This window comes from Tiliqua scincoides, chromosome 5 (assembly GCF_035046505.1).
Source record: "Tiliqua scincoides isolate rTilSci1 chromosome 5, rTilSci1.hap2, whole genome shotgun sequence".
Classification (NCBI taxonomy): domain Eukaryota; kingdom Metazoa; phylum Chordata; class Lepidosauria; order Squamata; family Scincidae; genus Tiliqua; species Tiliqua scincoides.
In genome coordinates, this window is record NC_089825.1 from 74,619,681 (window position 1) to 74,641,240 (window position 21,560).

Genomic DNA, 21,560 nt, shown 5'->3' on the forward strand with positions numbered 1-21,560 from the left:
CTGCATATGACTCTGAAGCGTTCCCCAATGTGATGGGGGATGTAACTGGGTGTCTAGTATAGGTTAACTCAGTGTTCTATGAGACTGGGAAACCACCACTGATCCTGTCCCCTGCTGGGACTCTTATCTGCTCATCCCACCCCCACCCCCCACCCTATTTACCCCTATCACTTGTGTCTTCACAACAACCCTGTGAGATAGCAGTCTGAGGAAGGCAGGCCCCAGAAGCTGTGGGCAAGACAGCACAAAAAGGCTGTGCCAGATTATATCAAGAACTCAGTTTTGAGAAGGCAGGACCATTATTGGATTAGATCCAAGCCCTCTCTTGCACAGACTTTGAAAAACTGCCCAACTCTCCAAATGAGGCTTTGCGATCCCATTGGGGTCATGCCACATGGGATGAAGAACACTGGATTAACTGGTAATCACCTCAACATGGGTACAGAACGGCAACTTTGAATCCCAAATAGAACATAAAAGAGCCCTACTGGTTGGGCCTTAGGCTCATCTAGTCCAGTTTCCTGTGGCCTACCAGATGCCTCATGGAACATACAAGACAACAAGGTACCTGCATTCTGTTGTCACTCTTTGCAGCTGGCATTCTGAGATTGAGGCTGGATACAGTCAGCATGACTTGTAACTTGTGATAGATTTTCCCTGCATTGATTTAGAGATCTATATGTCCAAATTAGGTGTCTAGGCCAGGTGCCGTCACAGCATCCTGAGGCAATGTGTCCCACAAATTAATTACGTGTTGGGTAATATTTCCTTTGGACTGTTCTAATTCTCCTGCCAGTCAATTCTGGCAAATGTCCCCTGGTTCCAATGTTGTGCTAAGGAAAATAACTTCTCCCTATCCATAATTTTATATGTCTCAATCATGCCTCTGCCTTCAGGTACCTTCTCTGGAGACTGAAGAAACCCAAAACTGAGAAACTAGGTAACTATACAACTTACAACTGGAAGGGAAGACAAGAATTTCTAAATAAAAGTTTATTGAATCAGACTTGAAAGAAGTCACAGTAATTAAATGCACCTGACAATTGCTTTGAGTGCATACTGTACACCACCAACCCAAATGGATTGATCTTACAATTTTATAAATAAAAATTAACATATTTACAATGAGGAAAAAGGTTCATGATTAGGCAATCAACTTATTCTAGTAAAGAAATGTGTAGGACTGAGTTCACTATAAGCCTGCAGGATTATATTAGATGCTATGTTCCAAGAATTACAACATTTTGAGTAAATGTTTAATTTTTTACTAAGGCATTTCAAATCCATATCCAACCAATTTGTTTTATCGCCATGTCTTTCATCTTCACTTTTTTCAATAATGATCACTGTATAGAAACAAACTACAATTTGCACCATAAAAACATTTTCATTTTGCAAATTAACCTCCAGGGACAGAATAAAAGAGGTTTTTCTATTTTAAGCTTTAATCTCAATCTTCACATCTTGAGAATCTAAACTGGGACATATGATCAGGCTTTGAGACAAATTTGTTCTATAAAAATACAGAATTTAATTCTATTTACATTAGGCTTCTCCCCCCCCCCCCCAATTTCCTGGACAGTATTTACATGATCCAAACAAGAAATTAAATAGGCCAAATTAGAATTAACAATAGAATGTGGAAGTCATTCATTTCAAGAGGACTGAGAACATTAAATATGAACTCTTGGCTTGCTCATAACTTTGTGCATAAGTATGACATGAGAAAATAAAGTTCAAGAGTATGAATATTCCAAAAATCTTGCTTGATCCTAGTTTCTTTTGCTGAGTAACCATACGGACTTGTTGAGTGTGCTCATAACAACTGCGTCCCACTTTGCTATCTTGAGTGCTTAATTCCACTTGAACTCATTGTCCGTGATCTCTGTCTTATTACTGGTTTTGCTGGGAGTTCCAAATCTTCAAATAAAGGGTTTTCTATAATGTCTGCAGCCTCTGGTCTTTCTGTGGGACTTGGGGATAGCATGTGCTTTACCATCGCATACTAAATGGAAAACAACACACTGTGATTTCACTTGCCCAGTTCCATCTTTAAATACAATAACTAAAGGATACCACTGATAAACTGTTATATAGTTATAGATTCACCGAGTGGCAATTTTCATTTTTACAATATTCTAGAGATAATTTTTTTTATAACAATGAAGAAGATATGTCACTGGAATAAATAACTTGGATTTGATTCTACAAAATGGTCTGAATGTTGAATATCACACATAGCCCAAACTTTCAACTGCTGATGCAACCACGATGCAGTCCCCTAGGTAAGGGAACAAATGTTGAGGAGCCCTCCATGACTGCACCTCCACCACAGAACACAGCACATGCCCCACTGGCATGGCTGCAACAGCATTGGAAAGTTGGTTAGGATTGAGCTGTCAATCTCTGAAACCAGGCTGTAAGGAGATTCTCTGTAAATTCCATTTATGATCTAAAATGGGACTGTAGCATGTGGGCAGATGTAAAATACAAAATACAGTGGTACCTCGCATAACGAATGCCTCGCACACCGAAAAACTCGCAGAACGAAAGCGTTTTGCGAAGTTTGGTAACTCGCACAATGAATTTTTATGACCCGTGCTTCGCAAGACGAATTTTGTTTGTTTGTTTTGGTTTGTTTTAAGGGGGGGATCTTCATGTCAGTTTATGATCCCCTTCACCCTAGTAAGGGGAGGATCTTCATGCCAGTTTATGATCCCGTTCACCCTAGTAAGGGGGGATCTTCAAGTCTGTTTATGATCCCATTCACCCTAGTAAGGGGAGGATCATGTCAGTTTATTATCCCGTCCACCCTAGTAAGGGGAGGATCTTCATGTCAGTTTATGTAAGTAAGTCCCATTGTGCTTGCTCCCAGGAAAGTGTGCACAGGATTACAGCCTTCAAGCTCCCCACTCAGCATCCCCCCCATTTTTGAAATCCTCAGTACAGTATGTATGCCTTTAAAGAGCACTTAATAAACACTTTGTAAACCAAATTTGACTTTGTTCTGACTTTTCTTGCCCATAGGAACGCATTAATTAAATTTCAATGCATTCCTATGGGAAAACGCGCTTCGCAATACGAAAAACTCGCAGAACGAAAGGACTCGCGGAATGAATTAATTTCGTTATGCGAGGCACCACTGTACTAGGATAAAGATTAACAGTATTCTCCAACACTGAAAGACCTACAAGTGGCTGCCAATACCCTTTCAGGCTATACCCAAAGTGCTACTTTTGCCTTACAAAGCTCTGAATCAGGGTATTTAAAAGACTATCTTACATGATGAAACTGCCCATTCAGGATCATCACACAGATCCTGCTTCACCCACCCTGATTAGATGGGTGACTACTGCAAGTAGGACCTGACCTGCTGCAGTTCCACAACTGAAACACCTTTCCCAGAATGAACTGCCTGATGACTGCACTGCATTTCTACATGTATCAAGTAAAAATCTATTGTGTTCCGTCAAGCTTTCTGACCATGTATAAGTTGTAATGCAGCTGAATTTTATAACTATATTCCTTTATTTTAACTTTATAAATTGTTCTTTGATGTTTTATGGTTAAAACATGTACAAAGAAAGGCAGGATTATCAACATTTTAAACAGGTTTTTGATGCTGTTCTTGTGTTAGAAGAACAAACTTATATGGGAAATTAAGTTGAACCCAGAATGAAATTCCTTCTAAGCTTCAAACAGCTTTAAATTGCAGGATGTTACAGCTCTTTCATTAACATAAACTCTCACATGTTTTGCAATTTAGAAAGTTCCCCCTTGGAATCACAAGTTTCGGATAAAATATGATTTGGCATTATAAATTTCAGCTTAATAAAGATATGTTCTGATTAGTGATCAAGCTTTTATACACAGGTTTACCAATGAGCTATGAAGAGCTTCCCACAGATTAAATCTACTTAGAATTGTGGATTTTCTTCGCTACAGAGCGACTTAGTGAACATAGACCTACTCTTCTCACACACCACTTAGCAAGTAACCACTGGAAATTGAAGATGTGACAAAAGTAGAAGTATACTTGAAGTATACTTACCTCCTGTGCATATTTCTGAATGAACAGTGGGGGAAATATCAAACTCCTTACTTCACTCAATGTCTGTAACAACATTTAAAAAAAGTCTTTGTATGGTAATTTGAAATAGTGTCCACTATGTCACCTGCATGATTTAACCTGAAATCTTATACTACTTCATATTGGTAATTTTCCATAACACTAAGAATACATGGCAGCTGAAATATAGGTAGCCAAGTTAGTTCTATCAACCATACAGATCCTTTATAAAGGGTTCGCAAGGCCACTGGTTGCATTCACTAACACAGAAGACTGGCCCCCTCTAGTGGAAGAATAGATCATAGAGCAGTGTTTTTCAACCTATTTCTCCTGATGTACCACTTCTCATGTTCTTATTGTCTTAAGTGTCACCAATATCTAAAAAACCTGCCATGATGTCACTTCTAAGAAGCAGTCATTATGCTTCTGCTTCATGAAGTAGTCATCTGGTCTCGTGAACGCTCATGAGAACAGAGCGCAGCGACTTGGCAAAGCTCAGAGCAGCCACAGAACAGGGCATTGTGACTACTTTTCAGCTTTGGTCAGAGTGGTCACTTCTTCACAGAAGTGATGTCATGGCTCCAGGTGCCACGGCCCCTTCCCCCTTCTATACCACTGGACAACAGATCGTGTACCACCTGTTAAAAATGCTGTCCTAGAGTATATTCCAACCAAAACTAATGACTGCCAGGAAAAATACAATTGTGATGTTTCTGGTCTACTACACATATACCAGCCTTACAAATGCCTTTTTGAGAATGAGTAACAGCAAGAATAGCTGTGTAAACACTCATTTCCATTTTGATATACCTGTTCTGAAGGATTTTAGTATCAGGACCTAACAGTGAAAATACTTACACACTTCCAAAATTCAGGTGCAAACATTTTGATATACAAAAAGCCAACATGAAAACCAGCTAGAATTAGTGCCCAATTTCAAGTCTCCAGGAAAATTTGGAACAGTTAACAACACCTTTACACAAGTGTACTCATGGGGTTCCTAAAACTCTGTAGCAGTATTTAACTGGTGCCCCATGATCTAATGCAGGGGTGCCCAAACCCTGGCCCAGTGGCCACTTGCGGCCCTCAGGGGCTCCAGCCCGCGGGGAGCACCCAGTCTCCAATGAACCTCTGGCCCTCCAGAGACTTGCTGGAGACTGTGCTGGCCCGACGCAACTGGTCTCAGTGTGAGGACAACTTTTCAACCTCTCACCTGAGCTGTGGGATGAGGGCTCCCTCCACTACTTGCTATTTCACGTCTGTGATGCAGAAGTGGCAGTGAAGGAAAGACTGGCCTTGCTTTGTGCAAGGCCTTTTATAGGCCTTGAGCTACTGCAAGACCTTCATTCATTCATATAAATTCCATCTCAAATATAGTCACTTATGTAAATTTATTCAAATTTTAAATGTAAATTAATTTTTTTCCCGGCCCCCCCACAGTGACTGAGAGATGATGTGGCCCTCCCACCAAAACGTTTGGACACCCCTGATCTAATATAATCGTAGTTCCTCCACGGACACAAACCCACAACTCTTTGCCAGAGTATTCATGCCTGCTGCCTGCACTTCATAAGGGTATAAATCCAACTTTCTTACTGCTAAAGTTTAAGAGAGTTCCTTGAAACACAAAAAGTTGAGGAAATAGGAGTTCTAGCAGGAGCATACCTACCCTGACTCTTTCCATTTGAGTGCTGAAAGGGTAGAGGAGCTCAAACAAAATCAGACCCAAAGAAAAGATGTCAACTTTGTGTGAATAAGTATTTCCATAGACCTGGAAAATTCAAGATAGAAAGTAGTGATCAGATGTGTTCTCAGCAACAACAGAATCATTTTGGTACATAAAAGCCCACATTTATTATTCATTCCTATTTTGACATGCAAGCTCAATCTTTACATTCCAATCAACTGAAAATGGGAAGTGCTTGCCTCTCTGAAGTATACCATATAATTGCAGGCAAGTTGTACATGTGACAAAATGGAAGGATATGGGAAACTCCTTTTGCACACTTTGAACCAGCTTCAAAACAAAGGAGGAAGAATTTGTATAGGTAGCATTTTTTAGTATTGTATTATTTACATAGCTATAGCAACTTGAAAACATCATTCACAGCAACACCTAATGCTTACAGTCTATGTTGCCTGAAAACACTTGAAGATAGCAAGAATAACTCCCTTTAAAATATTCTTTAAAATTTAAGGTATTTCTTTCTCCCATATTTTGGGCTAAAAACCCCAAAATTTTAATTTAAACTTTAGTTTTTAAAGAATAATCTGAAAAACAGCACCTAGCATGCATATAGCAGTTTGAAGTATTAATGCATGTGTTGAGCTTATTTCAGAATTTCGTATGGGTCAACATTATTACTTTTGTGTTACAGTTGAGGACAAAACTAATAGTGGCTGAGGGCAAGACAACACAAAAACATTGTTTTGTCAAACAATGGGCTCATATTGCCCTGGTTCAGATATGACACAGAACCATGGCTTAATTGTCCATACTGAGATTTTCAATTATCCATGGTTTATCATGATATTTCATGATCTGAGCCTATGGTTTGAACTGGTTTGTTAACCAGATTTGTCTCAACTGGTTTGTCTCAACTGGTTTGTCTCAACATCTGAACCGAAAATCCTGGCTTAGTTCTAACTTCTTTCAGTAGCTATGTCCCCACTGCATTGGTGACTACAGAGACACCAGGCTATATCAGCAAGGGAACATAAACTCAAGGATAGGCACTTCTCTCACTAGTTCTCTTAACAGCTCTGCCATTTTAGTCAGCTTAACAACAGTTTTCCTCATACATTTCTTCAGTTTAAAATACAAAGGCAGGCTTTCCACTCAGACATTTCTCTAAACCAGCTGTTCCCAAACTCTCAGGGACAGTCTGGGAACCTCTAAGTGCTTGCAGGAGAGGGGTTGGCAAAATAATCTCCATGACCACACCATCTCTGGAGACAAAAGGGTTTTTTTCTACTTACTTGGCAGTGCTATGGCTCTCTGGCATGTCCAGGGAGCCTGCGATCCCCTCTGGAGACCTCCCCGTGCCTCATACTGCAAATACACACAACAAAAAGCCACTTCCTATTTTGTGATGAAAACCAGAAGTGCCTTTTTGCTGTTCAGCAGTTTTGGAGGTGCAGGGAGACCTGCAGAGCGGGTTGCAGGCTCCCTAGTAAGTAGGGGAAAAAACCCTTTTGTTTCCAGGGGCAGTATGATTGTGTTGCCACAGTCACTATCGCCTTGCCCCTTTAGGGCAAGCAACTAAGATTCATTGACTGGGGAATCACAACACCCCAGTTTGGGAACCTTTGATCCGTTAGAGCAAAGATACCTTTTCCTCAAGCCACAGCTTTAAAATTAAGATCTTTTAATTCCTTTTTGGTGGGAAATGGGTAAGAACAGGTGCTGCACCAAAAAAAACCCAATTGGCAAGAAGAGAAGCTCTGTTGCCTTCTCTATGAAGAAAGAAGGGCTTGCCTTTTCCTCTTTCTGTTAGATTTTTGCAGTTGAATACTGAGCAGATTGAAACAAAAGAATATATTTTAGACCTGTATACCTTCTTATGTTTCAATCTGCTGCTCATTTGTTTCAATGAGCTATGTTCAGAAGCTTAATTTATGTGGGTTTTTAACTATACAGTGGTACCTCACATAACGAATGCCTCGCGCACCAAAAAACTCGCAGAACGAAAGCGTTTTGCGAAGTTTAGTAACTCGCACAACGAATTTTTATGATCCGTGCTTCGCAAAACAATTTTTTTTTTTTGCTTTGGTTTGTCTTAAGGGGGGGATCTTCATGTCAGTTTATGATCCTGTCCACCCTAGTAAGGGGAGGATCTTCATGTCAGTTTATGTAAGTAAGTCCCACTGTGCTTGCTCCCAGGAAAGTGTGCACAGGATTACAGCCTTCAAACTCCCCACTCAGCATCCCCCCCATCACTCATTCACCCTCTCACTGCCCCATTTCCTTCACGTTTCCCCCCATGATCACAGCAAAAGTAAGCAATTGAGTGCAGCTGCTCTGTCCTCCCCAGCTTAGAGCACAATCCTGTGCGTGTCTCCTCAGAAGTAAGTCCCATTGTGCTTGCTCCCAGGAAAGTGTGCACAGGATTACAGCCTTCAAGCTCCCCACTCAGCATCCCCCCCCCGTTTTTGAAATCCTCTGTACAGTATGTATGCCTTTAAAGAGCACTTAACACTTTGTAAACCAAATTTGACTTTGTTCTGACTTTTCTTGCCCATAGGAACGCATTAATTAAATTTCAATGCATTCCTATGGGAAAACGCGCTTCGCAAAATGAAAAACTCGCATAACGAAAGGACTTGCGGAACGGATTAATTTTGTTATGCGAGGCACCACTGTAGTTAGTAAAACCATGATTCAAGTTATGTCTCATGGTTGAAAGTGGATGCCAAGGTCATCAACTCAGTTTGTAGTTGAAGTTAGATTCTAAGCAAGTTTAACTTCCTGGCTAAGAATGAGCTGTAAGCATCCACACTGCACCAGCAATCAAGCCTTGAAATGTTAAGAATGGCATTTACAAGAATTCTACTGACTGACAAAAACTGAAGTATAGAACACACCTGTTCTGGGCTCATGTAAAGCTTGGTCCCAACTTGCCCTGTATGCCGGTCATAGGTTGGCATTGGTGTTAGAACAGATTCTTCTTCCTCATCTTGGTCCATTGCAGTCACTAGCCCAAAATCCCCAACTTTTACTATGTCATCCATTGTGAAAAATATGTTGGAAGGCTAGAAAAAGTTGACCAAAAATAGGATTACGATCAAGAGGATAGAGTAGTTAGCATATTGTCCCCAGCACTAAAGTCTATTTTAAGATATAATGGTTATCAATACACTTTCCAATTGTTAAGATTATCAACATTCATGCGAGGAAGAGACTGTTTCTCTTTTCCAAAATGCAAAATACAAATGTGCCGAGTTAAAAGTAACCCTGAAAGTTTTGCTGAATCATAAGAATAAAATTTTCAAAACTAAAAGGCAGTAGTGGCATTCTTTACTACAGTAATAGCAGCAGGGAGAATGGTATCTCACAGTGGTAGCATTACCACCAACAAGGACCAAGTGGTGGTGAGGGGAACATACACTGTCACCTCTTCCTATGTGGTGCATGCTCAGTAGCTACAACTCCTCCACCTTTCCTCCAAGGACAAATCATATCTGTGCTGAGGCTTGCCCAAGTGCAACTTGGCCCTCAAGAGCAATCACTTTACTTTAAAAAACTGTACATATCACCAATGTAATGACGGTTGAAGAAATAGTTTGCAAGGATAAGAAAGACCTTCAGAAGCCTGGGGTGGGAAATAAAATCAACAATGGATGCATCTGCTCATGGTATCTTTCAGAGTGAAGGCATTTCTTTGCTGGCCCTTTTGAGGTTACACAGCATCATATCTCATGCAAGGCAAGGATTCTTTAAGGTAGTGTTTCTCAAACTGTGGGTCGGGACCCACTAGGTGGGTTTCAAGCCAATTTCAGATGGGTCCCCATTCATTTCAATATTTTTAATATATTAGACTTGATGCTTTCATGGCATGTGATTGCATTACAGAAATGTTAAAGATCTGTACTTTTAACAGGTTATGTATATTCTTTTAACAATACTACTAAATGGGACTTACTCCGGGCTAGGTGTGAGTAGAATTGCATTCTAGGATTGTTAAAAATTCCCCTGCTTGATGATGTCACTTCCAGTCATGACATCACTTCCAGTGGATCCCGACAGATTCTCATTCTAAAAAGTGGGTTCCAGTGCTAAAAGTCTGAGACCCACTGCTGTAAGGAACCAGGAATGGCTGTGGCAGCATAGCAAATGCAACACTGTTCCTATATAGAGAATAAACTGATTCTCCTACTGCTGCTCCCTTTAAGTCCCCTGCTGAAGGCACTTCACCACTACTAGTCTCCTGAGTTCCAACTAATGTGTGAATAGTGTCTGCACCACTGAGGAAGTCTCACTCTGGAACAGCAATTTTCAACCACTGTGCAATGGCAAACCGATGTGCTGCGAATCGTCTGCCGCTGGTGTTTGGGGGGGGGGGTGTCATTTATTAGTAGGGCCATTGGGGATGTGAACCTCCCACCAGTAGCATGCTGTGCCTTGTTAACTGTCAAAAGACTGATGATGTGCCTTGAAAGTTTTACTACCTTGTCAGTCAATCAAAAAAGATAGAAAATCACTGCTCTGGAAGGACATGTGACAATGGTTTAAGGTGTCAATGTGGGCTGATACATGATCAACATGACACATTCTTAATATATATATTTACAAGTAGCCTTCTACCACTTTAATACTACTTGCATAAACAATTCTGAAAGACAAAAAGGTTGTATTCATGTTACTGTAGATACTCGAGTAGAAGTCAATCTCACAGATAAGTTGAGGGTAGGTTTTGAGCCACAAATCATGGAATTTACTATGACCCTTGGATAAGTGGGGAGTGAACTTAGTGACTATAATTTTGTCTGATTTTACCCAAGGCCAGATCCTGAAAAATAACCTATCAGTAATTGTTACCTAAGCTGTACAGTCTAATTTATTGAAAAATATAGTGAAAGATCTTAAGACACATCTTTATTCATTAACTTTTAAAATTCTGGTCTTCACAACCTTTTTGTAAACACCATCACAATAAATACACTACAAACAATATACTGGTAGAACCATTAATCAAATCCTTCCTTAAGGTGCCTGGTGTGTTAAGCCCTCTGGTTTAACAAGTCAAGCTCAACATATAACATGTAACTTATAACACATAATGGAGTGTGCAATTCAATTCACAGCACAGACACAAGCAACAAGGAATGAGCATGAGCAAGTGCACCTAGACATATTTGAAATCTGATTTACTCAGAAATAGACCCATTGCTTTCCAATCTTAAGTAATGGTGCACTGAATTGTAGCCTCAGACTTTGTTACAGATGGAAATGAGGATTGCAGTCTGGTGTTTTAAAAACCACACCTCTGCAAAACAGAACAAAGCTGCAGAAGAGTCCAATGTGATCCTGCCAAAGAGAATGAGGCTTGCTTAAATGGAAGTGTTCAGCTCTGGCTAGCTTTTTTCTCAGGAATGAAAAAGTTAACCTTGGCTGCAGCTTGCAATAAACCTGGTTGCCTGAAGACTAATAGCCCTCTATCTCTGAATTGTTCTCTTGCTTCTCCTGGTGCCACGACCTGCCTGACCCCTGAGTAACCTCACAGATACGGTGAGGAGATGATTTACACTTGATTTATTGGCAGAAATTTCTCGCCTCCTAGGTGAGTATCTTAGGTAGCAAATTTCAACCTTTTTCATCTTACACACACTGACAAGGCATGAAAATTGTCAAGGCATACCATCAGGTTTTTGACAATTAACAAGGCACAACATGCTGCCAGTGGGGGCCTAACATCCCTATTGGCTCTACTAATAAATGACCTTCCCCCAAATTCAAGTGGCACACCTATGGACCACTCACAGCAGACCAATGTGCCACAGCACAGTGGTTGAAAATGGCTGATCTAAGATATCTTTCTGCTTATATAAGGGAATTTGTAAATGCAGAAGCGAGAGTGCAAGGTCCTCGTGTACAAAACTCTGAAGGAAATTCTGACTCAGTTTTCTGCTTGTGCAACATGGTGCTCAAGTTGCCATACAAACTTTCATACCAAAACTCATTGTTATCCAATTTTTTCAGCATGTGCTTGCACAACCAGATGTGGAACATCACAAAATTAAAGTGGCCACTGATGAATTTATTTCCATCCTTACTTCTTAGAATATTATAATGCCCAGTTTAAAAAAAAAAATTAGAATCTGCTTACTAGCAATTTCATTATCAGATTCCCTTGAAAACCAGACTAACCCCAAGAGAATTTTGAAATTCTCTTCAGTTTGCAGACACTGGATAAGCAGGATATAAAATATTTAAGAACTAAAGGAACTAATTCTGCAAGTGTCTTACCAATTAATCAAAAAAGATGCTCTAACACATTACAGCTTGGTAACACAGTGCTGAAACAGTGCTGGGGGGACATGATTGAGACATACAAAATTATGCAGGGGATGGACAGAGTGGATAGGGAGATGCTCTTTACACTCTCACATAACACCAGAACCAGGGGACATCCACTAAAATTGAGTGTTGGGAGAGTTAGAACAGATAAGAGAAAATATTTCTTTACTCAGCGTGTGGTTGGTCTGTGGAACTCCTTGCCACAGGATGTGGTGACGGCATCTGGCCTGGACGCCTTTAAAAGGGGATTGGACAAGTTTCTGGAGGAAAAATCCATTATGGGGTACAAGCCATGATGTGTATGTGCAACCTCCTGATTTTAGAAATGGGCTATGTCAGAATGCCAGATGCAGGGGAGGGCACCAGGATGAGGTCTCTTGTTATCTGGTGTGCTCCCTGGGGCATTTGGTGGGCCACTGTGAGATACAGGAAGCTGGACTAGATGGGCCTGTGGCCTGATCTAGTGGGGCTGTTATGTTCTTAATGTTTTCTTGCAGAAGCTGTATCCTAACCCAGAAGTGGTACCAACTAGAGAAGGGTCAATTTGGACTGCAATTTAGATTGCATGCACTAATCTCCATGTGGCTGATTCAACAATCATAATGTTCCCAATACCTTTCATCAGGAAGTATCCTACTCTTTAAGGTCCTGCTTAAGGACACAGGGAAGACAATCACAAATGAACATTCATGATGGTTTCCAAATATACCCACACAAGCAACTAATTTGAAGTCGGGAGATGAAAAGACTGCCATTTGTTTGATACCAACCTTGAGGTCCCTGTGCATTAGCCCTTTACTATGTAGAAACTGAACCGCCTCTGCTATCTGTAGGAATATCAGCAGACACTCTGTCCTTGCTCTCTCTTCAATTGTACATCTTTGATTCATCCAATCTTTAAGGTTTTCCTTCCTACAGAGTTGCATCTGGATGTAAAGATACACCTTTGGAGTGGTAGCTTTGACTTTTTGTGGAGTCTCCTTAGAAATGTCCAAGCTTAAGGTAGTTGGTCTCAGTGGAGAAATGGACAGAGGACTTGCTGATGAGGACTTCCTATTATCAGATCCTTTTGTGCTCGTTGCTTTATCCTCACAGTATATATAATGTGGATCATCAGTTTTGTCTTCTTTATTAGGAGTATTATCACAACCTGAGTCCTCAAAGACAATGGATGAAGAGGTCCTCTCCCCCAACTTTACCGGCGGACAAAGTTCAAAGGAGTCCCCATTTTCATCAACAGTACTGTCCCCTATATCACAATCCAGGAGGAAGCTGTCCTGCATGTTTGACACAGCATCTGCCAACTGGCTCAAGTCTCTGTCAACAGCAGAGAACTCCAGTGGTGAAAACTGGTTCTCTGATGAATCCGACTGCCCACTAGATATCCCAACAGAAAGCAAGGTCTTTCTTTTTACAGATGTAGTAATGACTTCAATGTGTTCTTTTGTAGAGAACGGCTCAGTTCTAATTTTAAATGAAGGCACTTCCATTGGACTGTGAGAACTGAGTGGCCAATCCGTACTTTAAAAACACAAAAACACGATATTATAACACTTTTGTTTGTCTTAATCTGTGCTGTCTACACAGCAACAAAGGCCAACAAATAAATGGACAAATAGAACAGGACATTACTAATATACACATTAAAACTACAGGTAGAAATGCTGTTTCCCACATTTCTCCTAGAATGGAATACTGCACTTTCAGAGTCATTTAGTAAACATGGTGTTCCAGGAAACCAAAGAGGATACCTTTCATCTTTTAGCCACAGTTCATCCATCCTTTCTTGCCAGCTCTCAGGTGGTGCTTCCAGCCAAGCATTGAAATATCGAACAATACCAGGGTGTTCAAGTTTCGCTAATGCTTTAACCTCACGCATCACCTTTTCACGAGCCAACTCCCTAGAATTTGAAAGTAACAAAAAAAGCCAAAAAGTAGGGTATAAACTGGGACAGCTATGACCTGGCATAGCAATTTCACTTTGTAGGAGAGAAAGACATGCTTTATGTTTCATGCTCTGGGGCATGAATGCTGCAGATTTACACCTCATAGGAATACTGCCAAATCAATAGTTAAGTCCAACAACCTATTACCAAAACAGCTTTTTTCAGAAGTAAAAAAAGTATCAATTTATCAATGAATTAAGAAACCATTTGGATTACAAAAAATATTGAGGGATAAAATTAAGTTTACCTTAGCATCACCAACATCATCCAAAACTTTAGCATGTACAAATCTCTCAGATTTGCTACTCCCAACTCAATATATTTAAGGAATAAAGTCAGGTTTTTGTCCCCACCATATAAAATGGCCTGCCCACAGAAATACTAAAGAATGATATACAGTAAAGACGTTATCTGGCACAGGGGACACTGATTACCCAAATGTGCTAGTTTAAACGTGCCACCGATTACCCTTCATCCCCAAGGCTCCTTCCGTTTCCTCTCTGCCGTCCTTCTTTACAATTGCCCTCTAGGCCCTTCCACTTCCTTCCTTACATGGCACCCATGCAGAAAGAAGTGGAACATCTCTATTACTAGAAGCACTCATGTAGAAAGAAGAGGCACCATGGAGGAAGCTCTGTAAGGTAAGTGAGAGAGAGCTGGGCAGGGAGCTTGTTTAACTTCCCCTACCATGGAGACATTAGTTAACTGAGTTTTCCACTTAACTGAGGGCTAGATAACAGAGCTTTTACTATACTATACTCCAGAAATTTTCACATACTAAAAGGAAAATTCTACAAGTTATGGGTAGGTCAACTTGGGAAGGAAAAATTAACCCAGCTCCCTGCCCACAGTAATCCCTCAAAATGCCAAGTTTGCACAGAAGCACTTTCAACATATATCTCTTGGGGTTCCTGACAATCAGCCGTGACTCTCCAATCTTTAAGAAATCAAGTCAACAATTTCCTCTTAAGGCAGGCTTTGGAAGCCTAAATATTTATAGATTTACCAAGGAATTATATTCTGAAACTGAATTACTTATATGAGAAATGCAATTGTTTTACTATGTTTTTATGCTTTAACATTTAAACTGTTGAAAGTCACTTTTAGCCACTGGACAAAATTATTGCAGTATTGCAAAATTATAGGTATTGCAACATAAATATTTGCCAAGACAAATAATAAATAAGTGTTGTTCTGAGGTGCATTTCATGAAAATAATATTTCGTCTTACAGTATTAGGTATGCTTTTCTAAATTTAGAAAGTTATTTTCTTACCTATTTGGTAGACGAATTCTTTTGATAGCATAATTACAGTCATCTACTTTGTTTCTAGCTTCAAATACTACTCCAAATCCTCCACGACCTAGACACTGAATTGGCTCAAAATCTGTCAGATACCTATAAGGGGGAAAAGATCAATCTTAGTCCAGTTGTCTTTTCATCCAAAGTACTATAAAACTTTTTGCTCATTCATGCATGATGATTTGATACATTTAGCACAAGTTTCCTTTTAAAATATTTTATATTAGATTAATAGCTATTTGCAAATAAAACCTTCTGATGAGAACTATATACATGTCATGTTACTAATGCAGTACAGACCAGAAATATACCTTCTAAAAATAAGTTAAGTTTCCCCAATTTTTTCTACACTTTCACATTTCACTGCCATCTCTGGATTCAATAGCCATGATTCACAAGACACTTTGGGGCATAAAGAAGGGTTTCCCCCACTTATTCTCACCAGAAGGCAGCTCCTCATACTTCAGAAGGTGCTGCTTTTGAAGCTCTTATGATTTCTGGGAATGGTTTGTTGGGTGATCTAGAGCAGGGGTGGGCAAGCACTTTGGCAGGAGGGCCACATCATTCTGACACTGACAGAGGCCAGGAAAAAAATAATTTATATTTCATATTTGAATAAATTTACATAAATGAATATATTGGAACTTATATGAATGAACGAATTTTACTGAGTTTATTATACACATGGGAACTATAATACAAGCATGTAGAATCACATGAGAACTATGTTTGCCACACACCTCTTACACAGTGAAAACATACAGACCAAGTCAGAAACACATGGAGACACAAGTTGCTCAGAAGCAATTGGGGGGGTTGGTTAAAATAATGCCCAAGGAAAAGGAGAGAAAGCATGGAGACTATAAAAGGCCTTGCTCTAACTTGGCCCGCAGCTTGCGTCTGGTGGTTGAGACTGGCAGTTGTAGGCCAGCACAGGCTCCAACAGTCTCCAATGGGCCAGAGGCTCATTGGAGACTAGGGGTTCCTGCAGGTCAGATTGGGGGTCCCCCAAGGGCTGCAAATGGCCCACGGGGCGGCATTTGCCCACCTGATCTAGAGAGTTGCTTTTGGAAGCAGGGGACCCTGGACACTTACATCCCCTGTTAAGTCTAAAATAGCAACATGGAACATTTAATGAGAAGCAAATCTGATGCGCCATTTAATTTCCAATGACATGGACACTTCATGACTTTTGGCAAAATCCAATGATTGTTTTTACCTTGATACATATCCTGAATTCTTAAGTTCAGTCCAGCTGCTATCTTTGGTCTGCCCAGCAGTAGGATCATATTTACAGTCTGTCTGACACTGGGTTTCAGACTCCTTCCGCTGCTGAAAGACAAGAAGAGATAATTCAGAACTAAAAGCTCAGCCTGGTTTAAGTTGACAAGTATAGAAGATTAACTGGAGTCTAAGAGCTTATTCAAATCACTGACTGTGTTCTCAAATGCATTTTAAGTTGTGTGATAGCCCCACAAGTCCTCATTCAAAAGCAACAGGACTATGTTCTTCCACAATGAAAATAGTACATTCAAGAGTAAAATGTTCATGACACAACAGGACAGGGAAAAGAGAAGCTTTGCCTAAGCCCACTTGTCTCTGTTCTCTAGTGTCACTGCTCTCTCGCAGCCTAGACTGATACAAAATGGGACAGTTCAGCCTGCAGAACACAAAAATAATGTAAAAGAACTTTTAACGAGTTGCAACATGAGGTAATTGGGACACCCTCATTGTTTCAGGCAATACCCAAAATATAGTCAGTTCTCTTTATATACAAATTTGCTATCTGGAAATTTGCTTATCTGCAAGGGACAGAAACTATCTCTTGTTATCTGCTACTCTGTTCTCTGCTACTCAGTATTATCCACTAATACTGTGCAGGTGCACTCGAGGTGGGGGTGGGTTAGGCACAGCTATAAGCAAGCAGGCAGCTGCGAGAGAGGTTGTGCAAGGAGGAGGAGAACAGACAGTGGCCTCTTTATGAACAGAAGGCAGCGCTGGTGCCATACAGGTGGGAGAGGAAGAGATGCCTATACAGTATGTAGCCGATGGGGGGGGGGGTTGTGGTAATTGCATCCATCCAATTGTTGTACTAGTTTTTTAGAAAGTTAAGAACATAAGAACATAAGAACAGCCCCACTGGATCAGGCCATAGGCCCATCTAGTCCAGCTTCCTGTATCTCACAGCGGCCCACCAAATGCCCCAGGGAGCACACCAGATAACAAGAGACCTCATCCTGGTGCTCTCCCCTACATCTGGCATTCTGACTTAACCCATTCCTAAAATCAGGAGGTTGCGCATACACATCATGGCTTGTACCCCATAATGGATTTTTCCTCCAGAAACTCGTCCAATCCCCTTTTAAAGGCGTCTAGGCTAGACGCCAGCACCACATCCTGTGGCAAGGAGTTCCACAGACCGACCACGCGCTGAGTAAAGAAATATTTTCTTTTGTCTGTCCTAACCCGCCCAACACTCAATTTTAGTGGATGTCCCCTGGTTCTGGTATTATGTGAGAGTGTAAAGAGCATCTCCCTATCCACTCTGTCCATCCCCTGCATAATTTTGTATGTCTCAATCATGTCCCCCCTCAAGCGTCTCTTTTCTAGGCTGAAGAGGCCCAAACGCCGTAGCCTTTCCTCATAAGGAAGGTGCCCCAGCCCCGTAATCATCTTAGTCGCTCTCTTTTGCACCTTTTCCATTTCCACTATGTCTTTTTTGAGATGCGGCGACCAGAACTGGACACAATACTCCAGGTGTGGCCTTACCATCGATTTGTACAACGGCATTATAATACTAACCGTTTTGTTCTCAATACCCTTCCTAATGATCCCAAGCATAGAATTGGCCTTCTTCACTGCCACCGCACATTGGGTCGACACTTTCATCGACCTGTCCACCACCACCCCAAGATCTCTCTCCTGATCTGTCACAGACAGCTCAGAACCCATCAGCCTATATCTAAAGTTTTGATTTTTTGCCCCAATGTGCATGACTTTACACTTACTGACATTCAAGCGCATCTGCCATTTTGCTGCCCATTCTGCCAGTCTGGAGAGATCCTTCTGGAGCTCCTCACAATCACTTCTGGTCTTTACCACTCGGAAAAGTTTGGTGTCGTCTGCAAACTTAGCCACTTCACTGCTCAACCCTGTCTCCAGGTCATTTATGAAGAGGTTGAAAAGCACCGGTCCCAGGACAGATCCTTGGGGCACACCGCTTTTCACCTCTCTCCATTGTGAAAATTGCCCATTGACACCCACTCTCTGCTTCCTGGCCTCCAACCAGTTCTCAATCCACGAGAGGACCTGTCCTCTAATTCCCTGACTGTGGAGTTTTTTCAGTAGCCTTTGGTGAGGGACCGTGTCAAACGCCTTCTGAAAGTCCAGATATATAATGTCCACGGGTTCTCCCGCATCCACCTGCCTGTTGACCTTTTCAAAGAATTCTATAAGGTTCGTGAGGCAAGACTTACCCTTACAGAAGCCATGCTGACTCTCCCTCAGCAGGGCCTGTTCGTCTATGTGTTTTGAGATCCTATCTTTGATGAGGCATTCCACCATCTTACCCGGTATGGATGTTAGGCTGACCGGCCTATAGTTTCCCGGGTCCCCCCTCTTTCCCTTTTTAAAAATAGGCGTGACATTTGCTATCCTCCAGTCTTCTGGCACCGTGGCTGTTTTGAGGGACAAGTTGCATACCTTAGTCAAGAGATCTGCAACTTCATTCTTCAATTCCTTAATAACCCTTGGGTGTATGCCATCAGGGCCCGGTGACTTATTGATCTTTAATTTATCAATGAGGTCTGAAACATCTTCTCTTTTAACCTCTATCTGACTTAACTCCTCGGTTAGGAGGGGCCGTTCGGGTAGCGGTATCTGCCCGAGGTCTTCTGCCGTGAAGACAGATGCAAAGAACTCATTTAATTTCTCTGCCATCTCTAAGTCTCCTTTTATCTCCCCTTTCCCTCCCTCACCATCCAGAGGGCCAACCGCTTCTCTGGCGGGTTTCCTGCTTCTAACATATTTGAAGAAGCTTTTATTATTCCCCTTAATGTTGCTGGCCATGCGTTCCTCATAGTCTCGCTTGGCCTCCCCTATCACCTTCTTACATTTCTTTTGCCACAGTTTATGTTCCTTTTTATTCTCTTCATTAGGGCAAGACTTCCATTTACGGAAGGAAGCTTCCTTGCCCTTCACAGCCTCTCTAACTTGGCTGGTTAGCCATGCGGGCACTCTCCTGGATTTAGTGGAACCCTTCTTTCTTTTTGGTATACACCTCTGCTGGGCCTCTATTACTGTTGTTTTAAGCAGCCTCCATGCATTCTGGAGAGACTGGACTCTTTTTACCCTCCCTTTCAACCTCCTTCTAACCAGCCTCCTCATTTGAGGGAAGTCCGCTCGTCGGAAGTCAAGGGTTTTTGTTAGAGATTTGCCTGGTATTCTTCCCCCAACGTGCACGTCAAAACGGATCGCAGCATGATCACTGTTCCCGAATGGCTCAGTAACGTTTACATCTCTAACCAGGTCCTGCGTACCGCACAAAATTAAATCCAGAGTCACCTGTCCTCTGGTGGGCTCCGTGACTAGCTGATCTAAGCCACAGTCATTTAGCACGTCAAGAAATCCGGTTTCCTTATTGTGACCAGAACACAAATTGACCCAGTCAATATGAGGATAATTGAAGTCCCCCATGATTACAACCCTGTCCTTCCTTGTCACCTCCCTGATCTGTTTCCTCATTTCAAGGTCCCCATCAGATTTCTGGTCTGGAGGACGATAGCACGCCCCCAGTATTACATCGCTGCACAAGCCTGGTAATTTAACCCACAGAGATTCTACGGTGGAGTCGGACCCACCTTCAATCTCTACTTTGCTGGATTCTATCCCTTCCTTAACATAAAGGGCCACCCCACCTCCAACACGCCCCTGCCTGTCCCTCCTGTAGAGTTTATAGCCCGGGATTGCGGTATCCCACTGATTCTCCACATTCCACCAGGTTTCCGTTATGCCCACTATGTCAATATTTTCCCTTGTCACCAGACATTCCAGTTCTCCCACCTTTGCTCGTAGACTTCGGGCATTCGCATAAAAGCATTTATACACGGAATGCCCCAGGATGGGCTGCTTATTCGCTCCTTTGTCCCCGCATCCTCTCATTGTGCCAAACCATCTATCACATCCCATCTCCCTAACTTTCCCAATTTCTTCTCCTACCCTGCCTTTGTCTTGTTGTTCTCTAACCTCCCCATCCTCATCCCATAGGGATGAGGAGTCCCGAACCGGATGCCCCTCGGCTCCTGTCGGCCTTCCCCCAGGGATGTTTAAAAGCTGCTCTGCCACCTTTTTAATGTTATGCGCCAGCAGTCTGGTTCCATTCTGGTTCAAATGGAGCCCGTCCCTCTTGTACAGGCCCCGCTTGTCCCAAAACGTTCCCCAGTGCCTAACGAATCTAAACCCCTCCTCCCTACACCACCGTCTCATCCACGCATTGAGACCCCTGATCTCCGCCTGCCTAGCTGGCCCTGCGCGTGGAACAGGTAGCACTTCAGAGAACGCTACCTTTGAGGTCCTGGCTTTCAGCTTCCTGCCTAAAAGCCTAAATTTGGCCTCCAGGACCTCCCAGCTACACTTGCCCACATCGTTGGTGCCGACATGCACCACAGCCGCTACCTCTCTCCCAGCACTGTCTACTTTCAGTAGCACTGTCAGCACTGTCTACAGCACTGTCAAAGTTGTCTGGATTGGGTCAATTTTCCACATCAAACAGGCATTGGTATTGGTCTGTGGAGAATTGTTGGACATATTCATGTCCACTTTCAGACTTGTCCCACCATCTTGGGGACTCCAACTGAACCTTCACATGAATCTGGGGATGAGAGGCTGATGATGAGAGGTCTCTGGAAGGCTATTCTGAAGGCTGCACTGGGGCTGGGGTAAGCAAGAGACAGATGGTGGAGGAGGGAGGGTGAACCAACCTTCACCCCATTGCTCTGAGGCCTCATTGTTGGACCAGCAACCTTTAATGAAGGCTATCAAGCAAGGAGGAGAGAGCATCAGGTGCTGGATGAGTTGATGAGGCCTCAATATCACCCAGTCCCATAAACTTCAAAGAAAGATTCAGATTCACAAAGTTTATAGAGTATATGGTTCCATATCCCCTGGAACCTAACCCTATTTTTCCCATAGGCTCAACCCTTAGGCTTAACCCAAGGTAAAGAACAAG

The 21,560-nt window shown here is 42.0% G+C and overlaps 1 protein-coding gene across 5 annotated transcripts in view; it reads right to left on the bottom strand.

Annotated features, from left to right (window-relative positions):
* Nucleotides 1-1,007: 1,007 nt before the first annotated feature.
* Nucleotides 1,008-21,560, bottom strand: part of EIF2AK3 (eukaryotic translation initiation factor 2 alpha kinase 3) — a 58,865-nt gene continuing 38,312 nt past the window's right edge. For 3 of the 5 annotated variants that reach the window (XM_066627609.1, XM_066627607.1, XM_066627604.1), the window contains 8 exons: nucleotides 16,554-16,666; nucleotides 15,308-15,430; nucleotides 13,838-13,987; nucleotides 12,857-13,607; nucleotides 8,654-8,821; nucleotides 5,739-5,840; nucleotides 4,052-4,114; nucleotides 1,008-2,005 (listed from right to left, as the gene is read on the bottom strand). In XM_066627609.1, coding sequence (XP_066483706.1) covers nucleotides 1,841-2,005; nucleotides 4,052-4,114; nucleotides 5,739-5,840; nucleotides 8,654-8,821; nucleotides 12,857-13,607; nucleotides 13,838-13,987; nucleotides 15,308-15,430; nucleotides 16,554-16,666 — 1,635 coding nt within the window. In that variant the 3' untranslated portion in view covers nucleotides 1,008-1,840. The remainder of the gene's footprint in view (nucleotides 2,006-4,051; nucleotides 4,115-5,738; nucleotides 5,841-8,653; nucleotides 8,822-12,856; nucleotides 13,608-13,837; nucleotides 13,988-15,307; nucleotides 15,431-16,553; nucleotides 16,667-21,560) is intronic. The other 2 variants (XM_066627606.1, XM_066627608.1) reach the window with 1 other exon arrangement.